Genomic DNA, 26,360 nt, shown 5'->3' with positions numbered 1-26,360 from the left:
GTTTACTAGACAAGGTCTGAGCATGTGTGTGTCCTCGCCCCTCCTCTCCACTAACCACTAACCACAGGTGTGCTTAGTCTCACAGGGAGAGAAGGTAGCAGCGAATAGCCACTCCCCATTGGCTGCCAGGACCCCCTACTCACTTGCAGCTTGCCTCTGTTCAGAATGGTGCTCAGGTGTGCCTTGGCTTGGTGCAGCTTGGGCAGCTTGTCTTCCATTAATGGAGTGCAGTCTCTGAGCTGGGCTGTGTTCTCCCGGAGACACTCCTCCAGCAGGGACTCAGCCAACAGCAGGATCCCAAAGTCATCTGAAAGACAGCAGCCACGCAGCAGCAACAACAAGGGCAAGTCAGTTCTGCGGTGAGAGCCAATACAAACCAACAACATTACAGGAAACACTCACACCACTCTCACTTATTTATACTTTTATTTTTCTATTGAAGATTTTATTTTCCTTTTTTATTTTTAAAGGGACCACGGCTTTCACTGAGGCTAGATAGATCAATAGATAGATAGATAGTTAGATCAATAGATAGATAGATAGATAGATAGATAGATAGATAGATAGATAGATAGATAGATATTTTGTTACTTTTTGAAAAAACTTTATTTTACAATTAAATAAAATACACAAAATCAATATTTATAAAACAGATATTATCACGAAGTCAATTCAGATCCACCCAAGGTGAACAAAACAATACATAAAATATTATGGACACATAAAAATTCACATCACAGATACTCCTCAAGATCACCATCCTTAACAGCACACAACACACTGTCTACACACCAGACTTCCTCAAACATTGCTATATTATGCATTGCTTTATAGAAATTAAAATCCAGTCTAACCCATGTTAATACAAGCATTCTAAAAATGACAACAGGATCAGTATTTAAAACACCATTCATTTTATTTTTTCTGCTCTTTAAAATTGCTAATTTGGCCTGTCCAATAAAAAAATTCACCAGCTGTATTGAGTACTTTCTCTTTTTACAATACTTAAAACCAAAAATAAAAGACACCTCAGAGAACACAAAACCCAATCCAGCAAGCAATTCCTTCAGAGCAGCAAACAAAGGTTTTAATCTGGTGCAGAACACAAAACAATGGTAAACAGTTTCCCTTTGTGAGCAAAATGGACAGGAATCTTTCACCTCAGGGTTTATGATGCTCACAAAGGAGTTAACGGCAATGATGGTATGTAAGATCCTCTACTGCAGATCCCCCGATCTTTTTGGCAGTGGCTTATCAGGGTTCTCCAAGCTGGCACTATCTGTTCCGCCACCCCCAGCTTCTCTCTCCAGCGTGTGTCTGGTATTGCCCTGAGCTGCTGCTGGTAACGGCCCTTTACACACACCCTATACAGCTGTTTCCCCTCTACTGTACACAGAGGGAGATCTCTCAGACCCTCTACAGTCAGTAAATAACCCTGCTCATCAGAAGCCTGACTGATCGCTGGGGACACTAACAGTGATGGAAAGGGGGAATCCATGTGCGGAACTCTCTGTTCCCTAAACAGCTGGTTTAAGAGCTCCAGCCCCTCACCGGGGAGAGCAGCACGCACCTGGGCAAGGAAAAGCTCAGCAGTGTGGACAGACTGCATCCCCAGGGCAGACGCTAACCACTGAGGAGTCACCCAGCTGTAGGTGTTGAAATCTAAAAGGGCTTTAAGCTTTACAACACCTGCCTTCACTAACCTATATATAAAAGTAGCCGACTGAACAATATCACACTTCAAGAAAGTACTATATATTAACGGCTCTTCTAGGAGCCAATCAAGGCTAATGTTTTCAGTGCCCCTCTGCTCAACACGCACCCACTGCCATGCCCTCAACAGGCTCCTATAATAGTCTGGCAGTCGGTCCATCTCCAGTTTACCCATTTCTAACAAAAAAAGACTCCTATCCAGACCCAGCCTCCCCACCTGCTGCAGGAAGGCACAGGCAAACTGCCTCCACGGGAGGTCCTCAGTGCAATACAGCAGCCTCTGCAGGGCCTGCTAGAAAGGTCTATGAGTCCCTGCCCCCCCTCAGCCAGAGGCAGGTACAGCACACTCTGTCTGATCCAATGCACCCCATCCCAGAAAAACTCCAGCATCACAGCCTGAACCTGTTTCACTAATAACTGTGGGGGCTCCAAGCAGATGAACCTGTGCCACAAGCTAGAGGCCACCAAGTTATTAATAATAAGTACCCTACCTCTATAGGAGATCTGCGGAAGCAGCCATTTCCACCGCTGTAACCTGCCTTTCACCTTCTCCACCATCCCCTCCCAATTTCTCTGCATTGTGCTGTCATCCCCAAGATGGACACCCAGATAAAGGAGCCCGCCCCTGCTCCACTGCAATCCAGCAGGTAAAATTGGAGGACGACAACCCTTCCAGTCACCCAGAAGCACTGCACTACTCTTATCCCAGTTTACTTTAGCAGATGACAGCTTCTCAAACAGTCTTTGACAGGTGCCTACACTGTCAACATCAGTTTGGTTGTTAACAAATACAGCAATGTCATCTGCATAAGCTGTTACCTTCACTGGTTTACCGGGACACTGAGGAATGGACAGTCCAGTCAATACCCTCCTCAGCTCATTTATAAGAGGCTCTATTGCTAAAGCGTAGAGCATACCAGACATGGAACACCCCTGTCTAATACCTCTCTGAATGGGGAAAGGGGAGCTTAAGCCACCATTGATTTTCAATAGACCGGAAACGTCACCATAGAGCAGCTGAACCTTCTCTAAGAAACCAGTCCCAAACCCAAAAGCTTTTAATGCCCTCCACAGGTAGAGGTGATCTACCCAGTCAAAAGCCTTTTCCTGATCCAACGACACTACACCTGCATTGAAACCAAAAAGCTTGGAGGCTGCCAGTATATCTCGGACTAGAAAGATATTATCGAAAATGGATCTGTCTGGAACGCAGTATGTTTGGTCTCCTTGCACCACCCGCCCTATCACAGTCCTGAGACGGTTTGCGAGGGCTCTGGAAAGGATTTTATAATCGGCACAGAGCAACGACACAGGTCTCCAGTTTTTAATATTACACAAATCTCCCTTTTTAGGGAGGAGAGTGATGACCGCTCTTCTGCAACTCTGAGGCAGAACTTTATCCTGCACACTCTCCCTGAAAACATCCAACAAGTCCTCTCCCAGCAGAGACCAGAACTTTTTTATAAAACTCCACTGGGAGGCCATCAAGTCCAGGTGTCTTTCCATTGTTCAGCCCCTGCAGGGCATCAGAGAGTTCAGTCAGTGTCAGAGGACTTTCCAGGCCCTTGGCTTCCTTCTCAGGCAGCTGAGGGAGGTCCTGCAAGAAACGCTGTGATTCCCCAGTTTCCTCCACCGCCTCTGCTGTAAACAGGTCCTTATAAAAACCCACAACCAGCTTCCGGATCTCTGCGTGCTCCCTGAGCTCCTGCCCAGCCGCTGTCCTCAGGCAATGAATCACTTTGCTCTGTGCACTCTTTTTCTCCAGCCCAAAGAAATAGTGAGTGGGTGCATCCATCTCCACTAAGCTCTGGAAACGCGATCTCACCAGAGCCCCCTGCACCTTTACGTCCAGCAGATCCGCTAACCCCCTTTTTTTACATTTTAGGCCCTCAATCAGCCTTTCGTTTGGGCTGGACTCCAGAGCTCTCTGGAGCTGTAGGATGTCCTCCTCCAGCTCTCTCATGGTTTTATTTAAGCTCTTTGTGACGTTTCTAGTATACTGCTGACAAAAAGATCAAGTCTGCACCTTCCCTACATCCCACCATTGCCGCAATGAGGAGAAGTCTCTTTTTTTACATCTCCATCTCTCCCAAAAAAAAATTTAAAACTTTCCTAAAATGCTCGTCATTAATCAAAGCAGTATTAAAATGCTAGTATGCACTTTGTATTCTCAAGAGAGGGGAGTAACATGCTGACAGAAACTAAACTGTGATCTGACAGGCTTGTGGGGCTGATAAAACAAGATTTTAAAATGTTTAAATTATGTTTAACAGTATAAAACCGGTCAAATCTAGCGATGGAAACATCAGTGCCATGTGTTTTGACCCATGTATATTGCCTATCCTTTGCATTAATGTTTCTCCACACATCAACTAGTTCCATATAGTTTTCAATTCTAACCAGCTCCCTGGCAGACTGAGGATGTGGCTCAATGTGATTCCGATCTAATCTATCAGCTGTGCAATTAAAATCCCCACCTAAAACTAACACCTCATCGGTTTTACATCCAACCAACATACCTTCAAGCCTCTGGAGGAAGCTTACTCTCTCCCTACCATCAGTAGGTGCATACACATTAACAAAAACAAAGACTCTGCCTTCAACAACCGCTTGGACTCTGAGTAACCGTCCTTGTATGACTTCACAGGCAACTACAGAGCTCGGTTTAAACCCCTCAGAAAACAAAATGCTAACCCCAGCACTCATTAGTTCCATTACTGAAAAAAAACTCCCCTTTCCAATCCTTTTCCCAATCAACCTGATTTCCCCCATCTATGTGAGTCTCCTGCAAAAACGTAACATGCAGATTTTTCTGCGAGATAAATTCAAACAATGCGGCTCTTTTAAAAGCATTTCTACAGCCATTAATATTAAGGCACCCGATATTAAAGCTAGCCATTGCAGAGTTTGAAAAGGAAACACATTGATATTCAGAAAAGAAAAACAAGCAGACAGTAAAGAGAAAGAGTATTAGGAGTGTACTGGCCATCAGGACTGACTGTGTTTAACATTGCCAGGGAGTTTGCTCGATATGTATTTGAGGCGCACTAGCTCCTGAGTACTAAACGTTTCCTGAGCAGAAACGATTTGTTTTAAACCTCGTACTGAGCTCAGAAACAAATCAATATCGGGAAAAAAATCCTCAACATCAATTCCCCTTCGCCCTTTCGTCTGCTCCAGGAAATCTTTGATGCTTTGAAAACTGTACCCTCCCCGGGGTTTATACGCACCCAGCGATTGCGATGCTTGAGAGGAGTCAGTGAGACTGCCTTCATCCTCACTGTCTACAGCGGGATTGTCTGTCACTGTGCTGACAGCCTGCGCGCTGCACGTCTCTGCAGAGCTCCCAGGCTCCACACCAACACTGCTGCCGTCAGAAGAAACGCTGCGTTTTTTTGTGACAGCACTGCCCTCTGTTTTACTCACCCTTTTTTTCCCTGACAATCTAAAAACCTCACTATCCTCTGCGAACTTTACCCCTTCTACCTGTATCTGAACATCACCCCACACACTAGCAACCGTCTCTGTGTCCATTTGCTCACTCTCTCCCTCCGTTCCGTGACTTTCTGTTCTCTCATTGTCTTTTGCTGTATTTTGTACTTTGGTTTGGCTTTCTGCCCCCAACACAGCGTCACTGCCTGCCTCCTGGGGCTCAGCTGCCCCCCCCCCCGTCACTAGCCTGCTTTCCCTCCGAGCTGCCCGCAGGTACTGATCCGCCGGCGAGCCCAACACCGGCCGGTCCTGGCTTCTGCTTATCAGCAGTCTCGTCTCCCTTACTCAGTAAGTTACTGCCATCTCGCTCCCTACTCTCTTTTTCGGGACAGTTTTTCACCAGGTGAACTTCAGTCCCACATCTGAAACACTTCATCGAGTCAGAGGTTGTATAAATGACATAATCACTGCCATCCCCACCTTAAATTTAAGCGTGATGTTAAGATCTTCATCAATGTTTTTTAGAATCATAAACAACTGCCTTCTGAATGACTTAACATGTTTCAAATGTGGTGACTTGCAGCCTAAAGGGATTCTCTTCAGCCCGGACATGAGATGCCCATATCTAGCCAGCTCCCTCTCTATCACTTCATTTTTCAGGAACGGAGGAACATTAGAAAGGGTGATTTTCCTAGCGGGGACAGCTAAAGGGATTACGGGGAGAAACGTATTATTGACAACAATCCCCTTTTCTACAACCATAGACACTAGCTCCACTGTACCTAAAAAAACCACGATCGATCCGCTCATGCGAGAAGCCGATTTTACGTTTTCACAACCGACTACCTCCCCAATAGCGAGCACACATTCCTCCAAAGGGATAAACCCCTCGGCGGAAACTTTAACTCCATGCCGGCGGGAAAAGACCGACAAACCTGCCAGCAGCGCTCATGCACACACCACCACTCCACACCGCTCTCACTCCGCCAGGCTAAACAACTCGAGACAGATAGATAGATAGATAGACAGACAGATAGAGATAGAGAGATAGAGAGAGAGAGAGATAGATAGATAGAGACAGATAGATAGATAAAGAAAAGTAAATGATAAACTGAAAACTCACTATTTTAATAATTACCTGCTTGCTATTTTGAATTGTTGGCGGGGTATGGGCTATTTAAGGGGAGCCTGTGAGCTCCTTGGGGCAGAGTGTGGGAAAGCTTGCCGTGACACTGAGTACAGCTGTCAAAGTCCTGTCAACGGAATGAAGCTACCTTGTCTAGTCTCAGCTCTTATACTTCTTCTGTTTCCTGAAAAGCTGGTATGCTACAATATCAAGACTGGTAAATGACCTCTGTAATAAGACCAACATGCATTGCAAACATCGCAGGAGGTTAAGAAATGGAAGCCAGAGCTTTAAACAAAACAATTTCTTTAAACAACCCTATTTGGTTAAATGATCAATAGGGGGTCTGATTTAGGGTTAAACCCGATGAAGTACCGTTCCAATCCTCCAACCTGATTACCCCTGATTTTTCCTTGCAGATTACTTATTAGCATACTGTGTAGCTATTATAATTACATTATATATATATATATATATATATATATATATATATATATATATATATATATATATATATATATATAATGTGATCATGGGTGTGAAAGGGGTTGGGTGTTCAGAGTGGAGAACGGGAGTAGAGAGTAGGTAAAAGAAGAAGACTAATGAACAATTGCTACGTGTGCTGGTTCTGCACCAGCCCGCTACTTGTTCTAGTGTTTGTCAGGGTTTGTTTGTTTGTCTGTTTCTTTTGGCCAATGTGTCTTTTGTTTTGTAAAGTGTTTTGTTTGTTTAAACCTTTTATTTATAATAAACCAGCGCAACAGCGCACTCACTCACCAGTCCTGTCTGTGTCCTGCATTTCCTGGCCTGACAAGGTGTGTTCAGTTGATTATACAGTAAGGTAGCTCAAAGATTGGATAATTGACTCTCTACTGTAGCTATCTATCTATTTATCTATCTATCTAGAGAGAGAGAGAGAGAGAGAGAGAGAGAGAGAGAGAGAGAGAGAGAGAGAGAGTTACACAGTATATTGATACCTACGGTATATCATGATACCAAAATACCTACCATACCTAATATCGGGGTAAATTAAAAATATCGAAGTATCACGGTTTTTCGATGCCATGTTTTTTAGGGTTTTTTTGCTTTTAAAACAAAACTCTGTAATGGTGTGCTTTTAAAACCAGTATGAACTAACCCTGCACGCTCTGGGAAAATTCAATCCCTGCAGCACTCATGGTGAATACCAGAGACAGAAGCTTGGTGTGGAACTATTTTGGATTTCAGCCAGATGACAACAGCAATCTGGTTGAAGGCGGACAGTCAAAATGTCGATAGTGTTTTAAAGAAGTGAAAAACAAAGGTGGAAATGACATCAATTTATTGAAACATCTTTCAGATCACAACCCCTACTTTTACTGTAGTTTCTTCTGTTCTTTTAGTTTAGGTAAGTGATTCCCAGTGCATATTACTTATAAAAAGCCACAGGAAAGATATCCCATAAAACAGGAATGCGCTAGAAGCTGATCAAAAGGGAGTTCATTGATGCTCGTTTACTTCGTCATTACAGTGCATTTCCTAGAAGCTGCAAAAATAAAAATTTGCCGACATGTGCAATTAAAACTCTAGCACATGTCAAAAATGTTAGCGATATTTTTATATTCTTTGGATTTTTTGTTAATCCGTATTTTCTGTGCATGTAATGTGATAGCTGTGAAAATCCTGTGTTTTGAATTGCATGGGTGAGCAGTGGAAAGACCAGAATTAATACAGACTTCATTGCTAGCAGATCAGTTTCCCTAACTAACTACATTGATACCTTGTCTAACAGCTTGTGCTAACGGTTCTAAGGAAAGGACAAATAATAAGGGTGACAATAGACAGCCCTGTTGAGTACCTCTGCCAAGCGCGTGACTGCCAGTTTGTGCTTGCCAAGGTAAACAACAGAATCAATCAAGCGTTTAGAAGCTCACGATTTTCTTATTTGCTCATTGTGATGTATTGTATTCCTACGCTTCTGCTCATCCAGTTGAACATCAATCCGGGTTTGTCCAAAGATTTTGAGTGTCACAGTGGCTTGCAAGTGACTTTGGGAACGCTCATGTTTTTGTGCTGACTTCGATAGACATCCTAGATTGCTGTAGCCAGTGCTGTTCCAGATCGCCTTTTCTGTACTGAACAAAATGCATTTCCAGCAGTATACTTTTTTAATTGACAGCTACCGGTAAACCACGGATACCTTTCATAATTTGAATGTTGGAAGTGGTGAGTCCCTTCCTGTGTCGGTTCGGGTATTTGTGGTTTATACCTCCCTTTTTTATAACAATCTCCAATTTTTCTGAGAAAGTTTTCTTTAAAATTGATTTCTAACCAAACCTGTTAATCGGACCAGCTATAACATTATATATACACACTATTAATAAGTGATACATTTGTAAGCAATGATCTAGGTAAAGGCATGAAGCCTATGTGGGGATATAGGCTAACCCGAAGAAAAATAATAACTGTGGAAAATCCTTGCAGCATTATTGGATCAGCATTATATTTCTGATAACCAATTAAAAGTTGGACTATACCAGTTCTGGTATAATGTTCAATCCATTACAAAGACTACATGTATAGTCAATTGTATTAAAAGATTAATCGTACCGATTAATCAACTAAGAGTTGATCAGAGATTTTTTTTTTTTTTTTTTTTTTTTTACAATTTAATCAAATAAAATCAATCAATAGAAGATGTGCATTTTCTCTGTGGCAGTTCAATTACAAGTGAGTGGAGATGGGACATAAACAGTTGACGGTCTTGAGATGGTTTAACCAATGGGAGAGTCAAAGATCTGCCCCTTGTTATGCAAGTGTCCAATCACGAGTGAGGAGAGGCGAGACATACACCGTTGAAGGTATTCTCTGTTTCAGTTGAAGGTCTTGTGAGTTTAACCAATGGGAAAGTCAAAGATCTGCCCTGGTATTGTAGATGTCCAATCATTAGCGAGCAGAGGCGGGACATAAATACGCTCGAGTAAGCGGTGTAAGAATAGCTGAATATTGTATGATATTGGTAATATTATAGAGACCGTTATTGAGAATTATATTGAGAACTTCGAAGTAGTATTTCAAATTGCCTTTTACAAATTAAAAAAAAATGTCATCAGACAACAGAGACATCGTAGACAATTTGGTTACGAATCCATTTTCAAGAAGAACTTTCTCCAAAATAAATGCTGGTATACACCACAAATACCCGAACTGACACAGGAAGGGAAGGGATATACTCGCCTCTTCCAGCATTCAAATTCTGAAAGGTATCCGTGGTTTACCAGTAGCTGTCAATTAAAAAAATACTGCTGGAACTGTATTTTGTTCAATACAGAAAAAGCGATATGGAACAGCATTGGCTACAGCAATCTAGGATGTCTAACATGAGCGTTCCCAAAGTCACTTGCGAGCCACTGTTACTCAAAAATCTTTGGAAAAACCCGGACTGATGTTCAACTGGATGAGCAGAAGTGTAGGGATACAATACATCACAATGAGCAAATAAGAAAATCGTGAGCTTCTAAACGCTTGATTGATTCTGTTTCCCTTGGCAAGCAAGAATTGACATTCAGAGAGCACGATGAAGGCACCAATTCCTCAGATAGAGGTAATTATGTGGAATTACTTTCTCTGATTCTGAATACGACAGCATGTTAAGCAATCGCTTGTCAATAGCCACAGTATTCTCGGGTGCCTCTAACAAGATTCAGAACGAGTAAAAGCAGAACTACAGGAAGCCGGTCCGTAGCTGTAGATGGTTGATTAAACAACTGACGATGGAAATGCAGCTCAGCGTCTTGTATTTTCAGGAATGTGACTGACAGTGTACCAAAAGAACAGCTGTTCTGTGAAAATGTGTTACATTTACTAAAATAAAAATAAAAATGCTTTAAAAAGACCAAATTCCCATTGGGCTTATATTTTTTTTCTATTGATTTTTTAGTATTACATGCCGCTATAAGATCGTTACTTTTATTAAATGTGCACGGATTAATAAATGAACCAATCAACATTTTGAATCGAATGACAGCCCATATATATATATATATATATATATATATATATATATATATATATATATATATATATATATATATATTATAGGAAGCTTCTCGCGCCCCTTCTCGCATGGTAAAAGCGTGGTAAAGGTTTGATTAAGCACAGCATTGCAATCACAGAAAGACACAGTGTACCCGTACTAAAGTTCTGTAGACTACTATAAACGCTTTACTAAAGTGTGTGCGTCAAAAGTGTACAATCAACAAAACCAGAAAAAGAAGTTTTAAATCTGTTGCACAGCTTGTGTTAAATTTTTAAAAACGTGTTTTAACTTTTACTATCATTTGTGGTACCGCAAGCAGCAGCCAAGCGTGTCTGACAGTTCTTGGGCTACTGTTTGATATACTGCACGAGATGCATTTATTAATCATGTTGCTCTTGACATACATAGTCAGGTGGCTTTGGATGATAAGCCAGGTACAGTAACCTTGTTGAACAAGTCTAAAGTTTGCATGTGTTTTATCTTTGTATAAAAGGACCAGTCACTTTGGTTAACAACATTGCTGTACAAAGTTCTGTAACGACTGTACTTTCAACAAGGTGTTCATTGAAGTAAGCCAGTGTGCCGAACACAAATGAACTCACCGTGCTCGTGTATTCTGGCGAGGTTCACCTGCTGAACCAGCTCTGGGATCCTGTCCCACTGGCACTCGCCCCGACATCTCTCAATTTCAGCCTCCAGTCGGTACTGGGAGAAGGAGAGTCGCGCTGCCATGGTGCTCCGAGTACAATACCTGTACTCTTAAAACAAGGAAGTCACTCGCTGCCGCTACTACTGACTGAGTGAGTGACAATTAGTCAAGTTAACTTTTACACTGCGCAGGTGTGCGGCCGGCAGTGCATGCTGGAAGTAGTGCTTTATCATATTCGGATATTGTTTATTTAATGTATCGCCTAGATTGCGCCTCACAGTGGAATTAAAAGGCAGATTTCGAATCAATTCCGGATGTCACTCGCTTTTTATTTTAGTTTATTTAAAAATATTTTGTAAAATCAAATTTACCACCTTCCTGTCTATTCCTTCACCTCCTCCCCTCAACTCCCCTGCTAACAGCTGCTTCCACTAAACCACAGTGGGGTTTCAGCCTGTGCTGAAGTTCATTACAATACCCTGGCTGGTAATGCTTTTTAATAATATTATCCAGGCTGGATTATTTTGTTTAATCTACATTACTGCTTATTCTAACGTAAAGTGACCAGATTTTTAAATCCTTAAACTGGGACAGTATGGAAATATTGTGAATAACTTCCAACGTCCAAGCTACGCGGAAGCGCTAGGGTTTATATTTTCACTTTGGCGATGCTTGATATCATATTGAAAATGAAAGCAGAGAGTCATGGTGGTATTCCGAGTGGCATCTTTTACATTCAAAAACTTTGTGAAGAAATGATTGTATTGTCTTTGTAATTCCATTCCTACACAACAAGTATAGTTATTACATTACACAATAGCAGTTCAATAATATCAGATCACGAGATTCTATTTTATTGCTGATTACTGCTGCAAATCTAGTTCCTTTTCTGCTTAAGAAAAGCTTCCACTTTCCATCTCGCTCTGTCTCTATCTCTGTGCTATCCTCCAGGGTCCAATCTGCAAACCAGGCCCTTCCTGTATGAAAACAAACTTAAAGGGATCGACCCCAACCCCAGTCCTGACATCTGCCTCTTTTGCTGAAGGAAAAACATGTTTTTATCCATGTGTTGTTTTTCTTCTATTAAACTAATAGCTGTGATAAAGTAAAATACCTTATATAGCTATCACACGTATACAACAGATAGCAGTAACCTTAAATATGAATACTCCATTGTCTATTTTGTTCTTAAACTTTGCTTAATAAAACATACCTCTTCTACAACACATTTAACACAGACATAAAAAATAAGGGCTCACCAAATTAGAAAGAGGTTTATCTTGCCTCTAAGGCATTTTATTTAGATATATTTTAAAGGTTAAATGAAACGAGGGCGTGATTCTTTTTTAGTGAGGATTTGAACTGGAGATCTCCTGATTAGAAGCCCTTGTCTTTTACCACTGAACCACACAGCCGCTTTATATAGCTTTATATAAAACCCGAACTAAATTATCCAGTAAATGTGTTACAAAACCTTTGATTTAAAAAGGCCAAATTAAATAGAGAACATCTGACACAATTTTAAACTGTAAACTTCCAAGCCATGCCAACTTCTTTTTTATGTAGATTGTGTTGGACAGATTTTTGAGCAAAGTTTGACCCCATTTCTTCTTCTGAAAGGAAAACAACATCAGTATTGTATTACAGTAGCAACTAGTAAGAAATAACCGATTATATCTAGTACTATTTTATTTGACATTTAATCCCAAATATATGCGTTGTTTAGCAATGAAACGCAGATGCCCCCTTGTGGCAGTAAAATGAATTGCAAATGATCAGAGTGTTATGATGAGATCATACCTTAAACACCACTTGAGAATACTTACACCCGTATAAAACTTGACTGTGGCTTATCACAGTGTTGTAAATAATAGTAAATTATTTTTAAAGAATGGTAAATCTCAGAATAGTGCGATAAGGCGCTGTAAACCTCATTTTCTATCGTGATAAAGCTGGGTAAAGGCACACAGTATAACAGGAATGGAAATAGACTCCCATTGTATAGCAGTTTGATCCATTTCTGGTTCCACTACATGTTTAATCAGACACACCTGAGCCTGTTACCTATACAATGTGGCTAATCAAGCTCATATTATAACCTGGACTGGGCGAAACAGCTATGCAATAGAAGTATTATTTTCATCTCTGTATAAGCACAGGAAAAGCATGGTAAATGCAAAAACACAGTAGAAATGCACTGAGGTAAAGAGATCAGGTGGTGATGGGTGCCAAATACAGTTTTTTTTTGTAGTGGAAAGCAAAGAGACTGATGGAACTACGTGCACATTTGTTTCTCAGGCTGCCAGTGGAAACCGTTTTAAAGTGTGGGGGGGGGGGGGTTCTGATGAAGAGGAGTACACTAGAGCCTCAACTATGAAAGAAGGTGGTAAGCAGACTTATACTCTATGCAATAAAGGGGCCCTTCAGATTGTTTAAAAACCTTATAGCATCTATAAATACATTCAGCTTGACTGCTCTATGCAAATGTGTACAACGTGATCCACCTGCTCTGTAAGGATGCCAGCCCTATTCAAACTATTCAAAACCGTCGCTAATCAAACAGTGCTATACAATTAACAAGCATATCAAGGCGGTTTAGGCGCATGAATTAGTATCTGGCCCAGACAAACAGAAAAGGATTTTGAATTGAAAGAGATCAGAATCACAAAGGATAAGTGTTAATATGGACCTATCATTGTCCCAAAACTGGCTTTGAATTTATTTATTTATTTATTTAATGCTAATTGACAACAATGTGGCCTTCATAGCACATACTCGCTTGCTTCTCTGTGGATCTGCTGCACTGTAGCATTGATATTTTTTAAGTATCTAATGTTGTTGACAGTAAATGTAGTCATTTTTAACTAGGGAAGAGTGCGCTCGTACATAACCGAGTATCTGAAACTAACAGGCTGTGATAGGGCACCGCTGTAGCCTATGGGCGAAACAAATTGTAGCTGAACTAGATCAAATAAAAATATAATAATATAAAAAAGAAATTGCAATTCCAGTGTATAGTTATGTTTAAAGATAATGAAACGTATTTTCTATATTTGCAATCCCCATATTCGCTGCAGACACGTATTACCTACCTGTATGGGCTCATTCAAAATCACAGCACTGCTAATTAATACATCGTCCAGCTGCTGGCGTTTGCTGATTTGCTGCTGGGAGTTAAATCCCACCCTCCCACTTACCTCTTGGGGAGGATTATTTTTTTGGTTTGGGGAGGAGTTCTACGTGGAATCATTTAAACTGGGACCCGTGGCGTCTGCAGACAACAATTAGTCCACGTGGTTTTTCAGTTTGAGCCAATCAGAATGAAACTGCGTGGCCCAGGGTTCAAGGGTCACACACAAAAATAAACCTGGAGACGCTGTCGTGTTGTCAGAGTGAGAAAAGGCAGACGTGAGTTTGTTTGATACGTGCTTTGCGGTGTCTGCGTAAATAAATAGAGTTTAAATGTCTATGGGTTTTTTTTTGCGTTATACGTTTTTGGTAAATTAAAAAAATAACGAGTAGTACGTTAACATTGATTAAGTCCAGTTGTAATGAAAGACTTGCTGTCTGGGCTGATTTAGGATAAGTCATTTCGTTGTTGTTATTGCTGTTTTTTTGTTAGACTTTCATTTTATTTTCAACAAGTTAAAGGTATCCATGTAGCAGTTGCTTGGTTAAGAATGTGATACCGTTTTTACAGCTCCCTCTTTATTATAAAACAATTACTAACAAAGCAAAAATAATTAAATTACACGAGTAAAAACCGAATTAACAAAAACAAACTGGGGAGCTGTACTGAACTTTAAATAGTTTATACCGAAATGATCTTGAAAAGTTTCGTGTGGCCAAATTCATATGTAGACTCAGACAAAGAAGAGAGTGTGTGTGACGCAATCAGAGGGCTGTACCACCAATGAATGACCCTGATGGGTTACAAGAGATACACCGGGCAAACAACTAATTTAGTTTCTGGGTTAAGTACAATTACTGTTAATGGGTGCAGATTTACAAACGGGGTAAAGGTTAATGCAACACAATAATACAAGGTTTTAGTAATAATCAAGGCTTAAAACGTTTGCTCACTTTTTCACTTTGATCTTTTTGTTTTTCAGAATTTATTTTCACTTTGAGTAGTTACCATATGGCTGTAGAATGAATTAACTTTGCTTCATAAAGTCAATTGAAACCTGCTGATTGTTACGTTAACATATTGAATTACATACTGTGACATTTCAAAATCTTACTTGAAATACTGTACTACTATTATGGCTACTGGTAGACTTTTGCAATATCATTTTGTAGTTTATTTGATTACGTGATCTTAAATATTACTGTTACCTTTACTGAGCTTGTTACTGTGTCAGTGTCCTAGTAGAACCTGGAATGGTTGAAACGGCTGTGCGATAGGAGTCTTATTTCCACCCCTGCTCTGCTATAAAATGTGCATACATTTCAATACAATGTTAATCTAGTCAACGGTACCCTTTGTGTTCAAGTTACTATACTGAAACCCGTAATTTATTATATACAGTATATTTGTTTGTACTGGGAGCACAGCTCTGTGTGTATAGCTTGCTATTGATATGAGATGTCTGGGATCATGTTTCAGGGGGGTACAGTTATGCATAGGTTGCTATTGATATGAGATGTCTGGGATCATGTTTCAGAGGGTACAGTGATGTATAGCTTGCTATTGATATGAGATGTCTGGGGTCATGTTTCAGGGGGTACAGTTATGCATAGCTTGCTATTGATATGAGATGTCTGGGGTCATGTTTCAGAGGGTACAGTTATGCATAGCTTGCTATTGATATGAGATGTCTGGGGTCATGTTTCAGGGGGGTACAGTTATGCATAGCTTGCTATTGATATGAGATGTCTGGGGTCATGTTTCAGAGGGTACAGTTATGCATAGCTTGCTATTGATATGAGATGTCTGGGGTCATGTTTCAGGGGGGTACAGTTATGCATAGCTTGCTATTGATATGAGATGTCTGGGGTCATGTTTCAGGGGGGTACAGTTATGCATAGCTTGCTATTGATATGAGATGTCTGGGATCATGTTTCAGGGGGGTACAGTTATGCATAGCTTGCTATTGATATGAGATGTCTGGGATCATGTTTCAGAGGGTACAGTGATGTATAGCTTGCTATTGATATGAGATGTCTGGGATCATGTTTCAGAGGGTACAGTTATGAAAAGCTTGCTATTGATATGAGATGTCTGGGGTCATGTTTCAGGGGGTACAGTTATGCATAGCTTGCTATTGATATGAGATGTCTGGGGTCATGTTTCAGAAGGTACAGTTATGCATAGCTTGCTATTGATATGAGATGTCTGGGGTCATGTTTCAGGGGGGTACAGTTATGCATAGCTTGCTATTGATATGAGATGTCTGGGGTCATGTTTCAGGGGGGTACAGTTATGCATAGCTTGCTATTGATATGAGATGTCTGGGGTCATGTTTCAGGGGGGTACAGTTATGCATAGCTTGCTATTGATATGAGATGTCTGGGGTCATGTTTCAGGGGGGTACAGTTATGCATAGCTTGCTATTGATATGAGATGTCTGAGGTCATGTTTCAGGGGGGTACAGTTATGCATAGCTTGCTATTGATATGAGATGTCTGGGGTCATGTTTCAGGGGGGTACAGTTATGCATAGCTTGCTATTGATATGAGATGTCTGGGGTCATGTTTCAGGGGGGTACAGTTATGCATAGCTTGCTATTGACATGAGCGATGTCTGGGATCATGTTTCAGGGGGTACAGTTATGTATAGCTTGCTATTGACATGAGCGATGTCTGGGATGTTTCCTGTTTCAGGTACCTCGGATCATGTTGCAGAGGGGTACAGTTCACCGATGCTGGATACTGAGCTTGTTGCTTCTCGTCTCCTGCATTATCTCCGCCAGTGCTCAGGACCCTGCTCACCCAGATGTGGAGGTCACAGAGGGGCATCGGCCCAATATCAGGCTGGACAGGGAAACGGTCCAGGATAGAGCGTACGTACAGTATTGATTTCTTCATGAGAAACACATCCGTTGATTCTATAGATCCATGAAAAATTCGTCCCCCTGACAGTTCGTCCCCATGTCCTGTTTTTTTTTTTTATTTATTTTAATGGAGTTCTTGTTTCGTGAAGTTAACCAGAGTGGATTCAATTATTAGATAATCAAAATAAGAATGCACAGCCTGTTTCTGAAGTAGAATAAAAACCACCCCATTCACTGTGACAGCTGTCAGTCTGAAACGTTCTGAATTGCGTATGTGTCATTTTTAAAGTGTTCTGGTTTTCTTAATTTGTATAGTAACAAACCAATACAAAACATACATAGAAACACTCTTTTAAGACGTGTGTTTACATTACTATTTCAATGTTTTGTTCAGTAAATATCAGTAGATGAAATCACAAATGGCTATCCGCATTTGTAAAAAGTATTGATTGGAAATTATGTAACTTCTAATTTAGTAAATACTGCATTTTGGGTAAATAGGTTGTTCTATGTCACTGTATCTTTTTTATTTAATTTGATTAATGACAATGATCTCTGTTAATTACACTGTAGCCTACTTAAGAATTTGTGCACAGAGCAAGCACAGTTACTACTGTAACAGGAGGATGAAGTGTTTTGGGCAGGGGGGCCGGTTGTGTTGGAGGTGGTGTTGGTTGGGTGTTTTGGGCAGGGGGGCCGGTTGTGTTGGAGGTGGTGCTGGTTGGGTGTTTTGGGCAGGGGGGCCGGTTGTGTTGGAGGTGGTGCTGGTTGGGTGTTTTGGGCAGGGGGGCCGGTTGTGTTGGAGGTGGTGCTGGTTGGGTGTTTTGGGCAGGGGGGCCGGTTGTGTTGGAGGTGGTGTTGGTTGGGTGTTTTGGGCAGGGGGGCCGGTTGTGTTGGAGGTGGTGCTGGTTGGGTGTTTTGGGCAGGGGGGCCGGTTGTGTTGGAGGTGGTGTTGGTTGGGTGTTTTGGGCAGGGGGGCCGGTTGTGTTGGAGGTGGTGCTGGTTGGGTGTTTTGGGCAGGGGGGCCGGTTGTGTTGGAGGTGGTGCTGGTTGGGTGTTTTGGGCAGGGGGGCCGGTTGTGTTGGAGGTGGTGTTGGTTGGGTGTTTTGGGCAGGGGGGCCGGTTGTGTTGGAGGTGGTGCTGGTTGGGTGTTTTGGGCAAGGGGGCCGGTTGTGTTGGAGGTGGTGCTGGTTGGGTGTTTTGGGCAGGGGGGCCGGTTGTGTTGGAGGTGGTGCTGGTTGGGTGTTTTGGGCAGGGGGGCCGGTTGTGTGTTTTGGGCAAGGGAGGGAGGGGGGTAAATGTCAGTTATGTCCCGGTGGGAAAGGTGGCGGAAGAGAGGGGTTTTAGCGGAGAGCAATTACTGAATGGCTGGATGTAGTGAGCATGAGTGTGGAGTGTGATTGTGGGGGTTATCTGGGGTGTTTATTATTGGGCTTTGTAAGTGGGTGCTGGGGGGTTACGAATAACTTTGCTCATTAGCTGCTTTAGTCTTTTATTTGCTCCCAGTTCCTGTTCCCTTTTTTCTCATTAATTTAATTTAATAAACACTGGCTGTGACTTGTGTTGTAAAAAACACGGACATGCTCTGCCTCATTTGTACCCACAGGGTTGTATGTTACGTTATTCTACAGCAGGGGTGTCAAACTCAGTTCCTGGAGGTCTTCTGGCTTTCATTCCACCCGAGCTCTCAGTTACTTAATTGGTCTAATGATTTGATTAATTGGACACATTTAATACTTCTCTTTATGCCTCAAAATGTTTCATAGGTCGTGTACCTTGAATCAAGTGCATTTTTAAAACCATCAACTGTAAAAGACCTTGCAAAATATTAAATTTGTCAAATTCAACAAATAATTAGGTCAATTATGTTAATTGAGAGCTTAAGTTGGAATGAAAACCAGAAGACCCTGCGGCCCTCGATGGGAGTTTGACACCCCTGTTCTACAAGCTAATGAAACCCCAATCTCATCATGCCCAACAGATGCTATGTTAAAAATGCAATCCAGTTTAACAATCCTACCTACATCTTTACATTGCAATCTCAATATAACACATTTACTATTGACGCAGGGGCGAATTAGCCTGCACCCGATTCTGTAATGTAAAGCACAGTACTACCATAAAGAAACTTGCAATGGCTAAACATGTTGCAATAAGAATGGAAACCTGAATGCTGGGAACGTTATCATACAGAAAAGGTCAACTACCAAGGTAATACCTGATAATCAGGGTTTTGTTTTGCTGAAAAACCTGTAAACAGTACCTTTTTATTGTAATTTTAAATTACAGATTTATTTACTTCATGAATTTTTCACTTTCCATTTCAGATTCTTAAAGCTAGACATTGTGTCTGATTGGTTGTGTGTGTGGTAGTTCCCTGAAATTGAGCTTCCTGATTTGGTAGATTTTAAGTTGTGTTTTTTTTTTTTAAATAATTTTGCCATAACACAAAACATGCACACTCATGATAATTCCTTCAGTAGTTTAAGGGGAGGCTTCATTAGCTTCTGAAACCATTTATTTGCTTATGAGGAGTCATTTTGTAAAGTTAAGGCAATGTCGTAAGATTGCAGCCTTTTTACTTTCAGTGTTGAAGTGCTACAGTACTATAGCATCACTAAGCCACCAGAGGTGCTGGTACTGCAGAACCAATCTCTTGCTGCCAGCAGTAACAGCAAGTACTGCAGGGGTACCTGCAGCGTCACAAGGAATCTCAGTGTGGAAACCCTGTGGCTGGTTAAAGAGACAAACTGTATAAACACAATCAGAATTCCTCAAGTTATCCAGTAGATCCATCTGTGGGGCTTGTTACAGTCTGCATGAAAGAGCAAGAATGCATCTACTATACAAAGGACTTCAAATGTTTGTCTTTTTTTTTTTTTTTTTCTTGTTCAGTCACATTATGGAGCATTTAGACGGAGTTATTGACAAGCCTGAGTCAGACATGTCGCCCCAAGAGCTGCAGCTGCACTACTTTAAAATGCACGACTACGATGGCAACGACCTGCTGGACGGCTTGGAGCTGGCCACTGCTATAACCCATGTACACAGAGAGGTGGGTACACATTACCAATGTGTGTGAGCATACTGCGTCTTCACCTGCAGTCCTGTCTGCATGCAGCTTGCATAGAGATTACAGCAGGGGTGACTAAAGTTAGAACTTCCACTCCTGGTCTTTATTCCAACCATGTTCTAAATTGTCTTAATTTAACCAATTAATTCTCCATCAAGACCCTGGAGTAGTTAATAATTATATAACTTAACCTGAAACCTGGATGGAATGGCCCTCCAGGACCGTGATTGGACACCCCTGTATTACAGTTCCATTGGTACTCCTGGAATTCTATGTGCTACATATTGTAGTCCGGTTGACAATTGCGTTTTAAATTCTACACGTTGTATTTTTTATATAGTAGAGGCACATGTACGAGTGTCAAGTTGTGCTTGAGTTCTGGCTTCTCGTGGTTGGGTTGATCCACGTGCTGCAGTGTATCTTCAGAACCACATGCTTATATTTGTGCAGTGTTTTTCAGACCCTTGGCAAGGTAATCACAGTCTTACTTTTTTGTGTTTTGTTTTTGTTTAATCAGGAAGGAGGAGAAAATAGCCATCAAATGAATGAAGAGGAGCTTCTTAGTTTAATAGATGACGTGCTGAGAGATGATGACAAGAACAATGATGGATATATTGATTATGCAGAGTTTGCAAAATCGTTGGCGTGAAGAAATAAATTAAAATGAGTAAGAGTGTAGGTTTTGATGCAATGCATTATGAATCGCACATTGCCCTTTATGTATTTCAAGCAGACAACTACTTCAAAGTCACCTAGGTTTATTACAAGTCAGCTTTCAAATTCTCTAAATGTCAAAATCCAATAAAATATTTGGAATAAAAAAGCTCTTTTAGTCTGGAGCTGAGCATTACAGTATCTTGATACATTTCCGGTTGGTTTCCCAGACCCTGATTAGCACTAATCTTGGACTTTCTGAGGTAAGGTAATGCAAGATTAGTGCTAGTCAGGGTCTGTGAAACCAGTCTCTAGTATATTTAAGGTTATGACAAAGGCAGTTTTCTAACAGGATTTGGGATTCCGTCTCCACAGCACTGTATTGGTTTAACAATTAGAGGTCCTTATGAACTGAGTGCACATACTCTGTTTTATAATAGTAGCACAATATATTGGCTGTGTGTTTGAATACTGCCTGGGTTTTTATACATGTTTGATAAAGCCATATTGACAGTTGAAACCATTTGTATACTTAATTGTAAAATAGATTAACAATACACTGTTTGTAAAAAATAACATTTAATAGTAAGTTCTTATATCAATTTTTAAAATGATAATTTGGTGAATTTGAACCAGAATGTCAAATAAACCCTACATACTGTATCTTTATTTGCTACTGTGAAACACTTGTGCCTCTAATCATTTGTTATATATAACCGTAAATAGAACTAATGAATATGCTGTCCCTGTTTTATGACACTTATTTTAATATAACACTTGCTTCCTCACTAAAGCAGTTTTGGGACAATGTTACAGAAAACCTTCAGTGGTTGAGAGGGAGGCTCACAACTTCCATGTTTTGTCACAATACAAGGAAAAATGTAAGTGATTTAGTTTTAGTTTAAAAAATAATTTGCCAACAAGCTGTCTAGCAGATAGTTAGTTAGGTGGAGCACTGTGGGGGAAAAATGACTCCATTCCCTGCCCTAAATATAATGCACTAAACCCTATTCCCATGAACTATGTAAACAATGTTCTTCCTAAAGTCTGTTTTGTTTTCATAGGTTAAATACAAATGGTATTCACAACATTGTTGTATAGAGTTTACTAAAGAAAAACTGTTTGTGTGAATATACATCAAAATAGGGTTTAGAGGAAAATAATACGGTATTTCTAACTGAGAAATCACTAGGGCTCTGCTCTGCTCCACTCCATTACACTTGACACTGTTCACACTAATGAGATTCTAACTTGGTACTTCATGACAGCTGGTGGCACAATCATGCAACTGTGCTATTATGTTTAATGTGAATTCTAAAAATAAATTAAAAAAATACATATATTGAAATACTACATGTATCTGCAAAAATCCAAAATATCTTCAGCAGAAAAAAGAGGGACGAGTTTATATTAAAACAGATGTCAGGACTGCCCAGTCCCTGACCACTTTCCGGCACCTCCTCAGGACTCACCTCTTCAGACAGCACCTGTAGAACTCCTCTTTTCCCTCTGGACACTTTATCACTCTTCCTTAATGTGTTTTACTTGCTCTTATCTGCTCCCTATTTTACTGTATTTAATCCTGTACTTTAGAGTACTGTAATCTGTCACAAGTGTTATTTAATCTGTAGTATTTTGTATTTAATTATATCCTGATGTAACTATAACTGACACTGTTATCTGCTCTGTTATTGAATTGTATTTTGTCATATACTTGTACTTGCTAGAACCAAAGTCATTGTATTTTATCTTGCTCTTAATTGTATTAATACTTATACTGTGATTCTTGAAATGTATTTTTTGTTTATTATTTATTTCTTAGCAGACACCCTTAGCCAGGGCGACTTACAATTGTTACAAGATATCACATTATTTTTAAGTGTGATTTATTTATATATATATATATATATATATATATATATATATATATATATATATATATATATATATATATATAAAAATTCCTCTAGATTTACTAAAATTTTGTTCAACTACTTTACACAAACAGTATTTTACTGTGAAATCTACATTTTATACAGTGATACATTTTAACAGCGCTTTGCATAAACTCCACTTAGAACAGTATATATGTAGCATTGTCAAGCAGTGAGAATGAACACTCACTGTTTTATAGGAAGACATTAAAGCAATGCTGCCTTTCCAGGTACTCCCCTGGATTAAACAAATAGCTTTAATTGTCCTTGTTGTAAAACACCGGTAATGTGTGCAGTTGAATATACTGTCGGGGGGGGGGGGGGGGATTACTAACTGTCCTCTATCAAAGTAAGTCAGAATCGGCTTTATTTTTTTTCTTTGTTCCCCGTGGCTTGTTCTGTGCCAGTACCAAAAGTCAGCACTCGACATTGTCTAGATCATTTGCAGCACATGTGGGATACACACCTAGCCAAGCGATTTATATTCCAGGATTCAAGCCCTCCGGAAGCAAGGAGCTTATCCGGTGTTTCTGAGGCAAGGGAAAAGACAGATGTAAAATACAACTTAGAGCAGGAATGTAGAACAACAGAAAAATAAATCATAAAGTTTAGACTACAAAAGCAACTTGACTGCACAGTGTGTTCATGCAGCATTCCAAGCCCTGTTCCATTAAGTAAAAGGTGTTTTTGAGAGGTGGAAGTGCAAAGCTATTTCTCTTTATGGATGTATTTGTTTCTTTTATTTACATTGTAGCACAAGGCTGACTGGCTAACTGGCGTACTGCGTATATCCCTATAAATTAATCAAAAAGCCAAATCATGACATACAATTAAATTTCGAAGGGTTTTACCAGTAGTAGAAGTTTACAGTGAATTTTAAGCTTGTAAAAGTAGAGGCTTCACCGAACTCCACCGGGAAGTATAGGGAAGAGGGAAGCTCTCTTGAAGCCAGTTTTAATTCCAGTGGGAGGAGTGGTCCAAGCCTGGCATGGGGGCCAGGGAGAGCATGGATGAGGGGGAGCTGATGGCGCGCAGGGGGCCGTACCAGTCTTCTTGTTGCCTAGGCGGGGCCACGGCTGGAGGCAGGTGGGGGTGGCTGCTGGCACAGCTGAATTGACTGACTGATGGGGGTGGCCCGTAGCTCGCTGCAGCTAAGGAGGAGAAGCGAGGGAGATGGTTGATGGTGTGGGGGTACTGGTACTGACGCACTGACGTGCTCGCTGGACACACCCCGGACATCAGGCTGCTGCAGGCTGAGATCACAGCGGGGGGCATGGGCTTCTGCACGGCTCTCTCATGCTTACGGTGTTTAGCTCTTCTGTTCTGAAACCACACCTGGAAAAAAGGGAATCATAGTTAGTTAGCTCACCTGTTTACATTTGCAGGGAAGATAACTCCACTGAAAACTGAAGATTGCTCTATGACCACAGGAACCAGAACAGTAAACTAATCTAAAATACTAATACATACATTAATACCCATTTTAGTTTCTTTTTCAGTATAAGACACTAACACTATTTAATCGCTTATTCTAGGGTAGTCTATAAAGTCAATGAAAGCTATAACAGTTAAACAAAAATATAAGTTCCTCTAAATTAAAGTGCCTCCATACCTGTTTTAAGTCCCAAATAATTCAATTAAATGATTACAAAATCCATCCTAATCCTCATTGGCTGATTTACTCTATACTTTTTGCAAATGTCACAGGTGTGACCTGCATTGCTTCAAAACTGTCGAGGGTAGTGCAGAGGCACACGGCAGTGGTGGATCTCTTCCTGGTCACATGCACCGCTCCTCAGCCACACCCTGCACCGATGACTACCTGAATGCGAGCCTCGTTGAGCTTGGTGGTCTTGGCCAGCTCCTCCCGGCAGTAGATGTCAGGGTAGTGGTTCTTGCTGAACGCAGCCTCCAGGTGTTCCAGCTGCTCCTGGCTGAAGGTGGTGCGATGGCGCCTGCGAGCCGGGGTCGGATAGTGAGCTGGAGTGAGCAAAGAGCCGCTCCCGGGGCCTGCAGGAAACTTCTTGTAGGGGCCGTCGACATCTGGAACAAAGCGCATGGGGGTTCAGCTGGGTTACACCAGCAACATCACTTCAAGTTTGTACTCATCCAAAATGTCACTGATTGGCATCACAGACCTTTACAGCTCTTGCTTTTTACTATACAAAAGCTTTCAGAAATTACATACTACAGTAGTGGTCAACTGGTGCTTTATCCACATCCAATACTGCAATTTCAAATAGGCTCTTTCTGCAACCATTGCAGATTGTAGTGTGATCTGACCTTCGGTTCTCAGTTCTCTGAGGGCAAGTAAGTTTGGACCTTATCAATGTTAAGATGGATGCAGAGGAAGAGGGGGGGCAAGCAGGGGCACTGGCCCCTCCAATAATCATCTTCAAAATATTTCTGCTTATCAATGTATTGCGTTTGCCCTTTCTGTAACTGACAATCACATACTGAACGTATTTCCTCATAACATGCAATTATGGACGCGCATGTACGCGGTTTGCACACAATCCCCCATAACGTGCAGTTAAGGACTGACGCGTGTGTGCCCTTAATATTTGAGTCCAGCTGCAGTAGCACAATTAGTGCAAACCTGAAGACTGTTAATACACTAAAGGAAAAGCACTTGTGAAGCTGAATCAAGAATTTCAATGCAGAGCTCCTGAAATGCAGTGCGCTTTATTTGTACACCACATTGAGCCTATTTTAACGCTCGGGAATCCGACAATGCAATGTCTTTGCCATAAGCACTTCTTAAAGGCAATTATGAGCATGAGTACCAGCACACCCCTAAGCCACACTAATGTCCGGTTTGCTCTGTGGACATTTAAGATCCAATGACACTTTTAAAATAAAGACCCCCCACCATGGTTAAGTAACAAAGACATCTTTACTTCCCTCACCCTATGGGTCTGGACAAACCTCTAAACAGGTGAATAGATCCAACATAAATATCTTCAAATAAAATGAAATGCATTCAAAGGTACTACCCAAAGACAATAATGTTGTGAAAACCGATGCATCTGCTATTATTTTTTAACATTGTGTTTTATACAGTGTAAATACCTGTTATAATGGATTTGTTCAAAACCTTATCCATGCAATTAGTAATTGACACATCCAAAGCACTGTGGTTCACACTGGAACACATTTAATCAAAGAGGCTTCCTGACTTTTAAGTCTGACTGCACACCTACAGTGTAAATCCATGCTAACTCGCACAGGTAGGCCTACGGTAGTAATCGCGGGTGGCTTTTTGATAACAGGACAAAGTGACCAGCTTTCATTGCCTAACCTAAAGTGAACATGACGTTGGAAATGTCCATTCAGCCAACATATTCGTGGATTAAGCGTTACTTTACTAACCTCCCTACGCGAGGGGAACTTGATAACCACCTGGCTTTAGCATCCACAATTTAATATCGTGAGAAAAGTGTAGAACAGCTAGGAGGATATTGTTCAGATAAAGGGAACAAAAGCCAACAATAGAGACCAATTTGTCGAGAGGACTACGGGCTTTCTTACAGTGGCCGTCATTAGCAGGTGTCAATAGAAAACGTCCAGGCGAGCAGGCAGCGGAATGACAATTTAATACCATTCGCTTTGTGTTGAGAATTGGTAAACTTTCCACCGAGTACATGCAACACAACACGGCCTATCAAATGAACTACACGGGGAATACAAATAAATCAAAACGGTTCGTGCAGTGATGAAATACCGCCGCCAGCTATCTCTGACGAGAAGCAAATCTAAAAGCGT

The 26,360-nt window shown here is 41.0% G+C and overlaps 3 protein-coding genes across 4 annotated transcripts in view; 1 reads left to right on the top strand and 2 right to left on the bottom strand.

Moving 5' to 3' along the window:
- The window catches only part of LOC117410771 (tetratricopeptide repeat protein 7A-like), a 99,628-nt gene extending 88,536 nt beyond the window's left edge, over nucleotides 1-11,092 (bottom strand). For both annotated transcript variants that reach the window (XM_059024826.1, XM_034017562.3), the window contains exons 1-2: nucleotides 10,892-11,092; nucleotides 144-307 (exon numbers count right to left, since the gene is read on the bottom strand). In XM_059024826.1, coding sequence (XP_058880809.1) covers nucleotides 144-307; nucleotides 10,892-11,021 — 294 coding nt within the window. In that variant the 5' untranslated portion in view covers nucleotides 11,022-11,092. The remainder of the gene's footprint in view (nucleotides 1-143; nucleotides 308-10,891) is intronic.
- A 3,133-nt stretch (nucleotides 11,093-14,225) lies between these two features.
- Nucleotides 14,226-22,453, top strand: LOC117410565 (multiple coagulation factor deficiency protein 2 homolog). Its single transcript, XM_034017191.3, has 4 exons — nucleotides 14,226-14,346; nucleotides 16,765-16,943; nucleotides 19,830-19,989; nucleotides 20,525-22,453. Exons 2-4 carry the CDS (start codon nucleotides 16,777-16,779, stop codon nucleotides 20,654-20,656), a joined length of 459 nt encoding a protein of 152 aa, XP_033873082.1. The 5' UTR covers nucleotides 14,226-14,346; nucleotides 16,765-16,776; the 3' UTR covers nucleotides 20,657-22,453.
- Nucleotides 22,454-22,937: 484 nt separating this feature from the next.
- Nucleotides 22,938-24,654, bottom strand: LOC117411288 (homeobox protein unc-42-like). The gene is made up of 2 exons (XM_034018570.2): nucleotides 24,418-24,654; nucleotides 22,938-23,930 (listed from the first exon to the last, which is right to left on the bottom strand). Exons 1-2 carry the CDS (start codon nucleotides 24,652-24,654, stop codon nucleotides 23,550-23,552), a joined length of 618 nt encoding a protein of 205 aa, XP_033874461.1. The 3' UTR covers nucleotides 22,938-23,549.
- Between the last annotated feature and the right edge of the window lie 1,706 nt (nucleotides 24,655-26,360).

The sequence above is a fragment of the Acipenser ruthenus genome, chromosome 6, assembly GCF_902713425.1.
Source record: "Acipenser ruthenus chromosome 6, fAciRut3.2 maternal haplotype, whole genome shotgun sequence".
NCBI lineage: Eukaryota > Metazoa > Chordata > Actinopteri > Acipenseriformes > Acipenseridae > Acipenser > Acipenser ruthenus.
This window is presented reverse-complemented; position numbering and strand designations above follow the sequence as displayed.

Coding starts and splice junctions, on each gene's coding strand:
- LOC117410565 (XM_034017191.3), top strand. CDS start 16,777: ATGTTGCAGAGGGGTACAGTTCACCGATGCTGGATACTGAGCTTGTTG. Junction 16,944..19,829: donor GAAACGGTCCAGGATAGAGC/GTACGTACAGTA, acceptor TTTCTTGTTCAG/TCACATTATGGAGCATTTAG. Junction 19,990..20,524: donor TAACCCATGTACACAGAGAG/GTGGGTACACAT, acceptor TTGTTTAATCAG/GAAGGAGGAGAAAATAGCCA.
- LOC117411288 (XM_034018570.2), bottom strand. CDS start 24,654: ATGCGCTTTGTTCCAGATGTCGACGGCCCCTACAAGAAGTTTCCTGCA. Junction 23,931..24,417: donor TCAACGAGGCTCGCATTCAG/GTAGTCATCGGT, acceptor CCTTTTTTCCAG/GTGTGGTTTCAGAACAGAAG.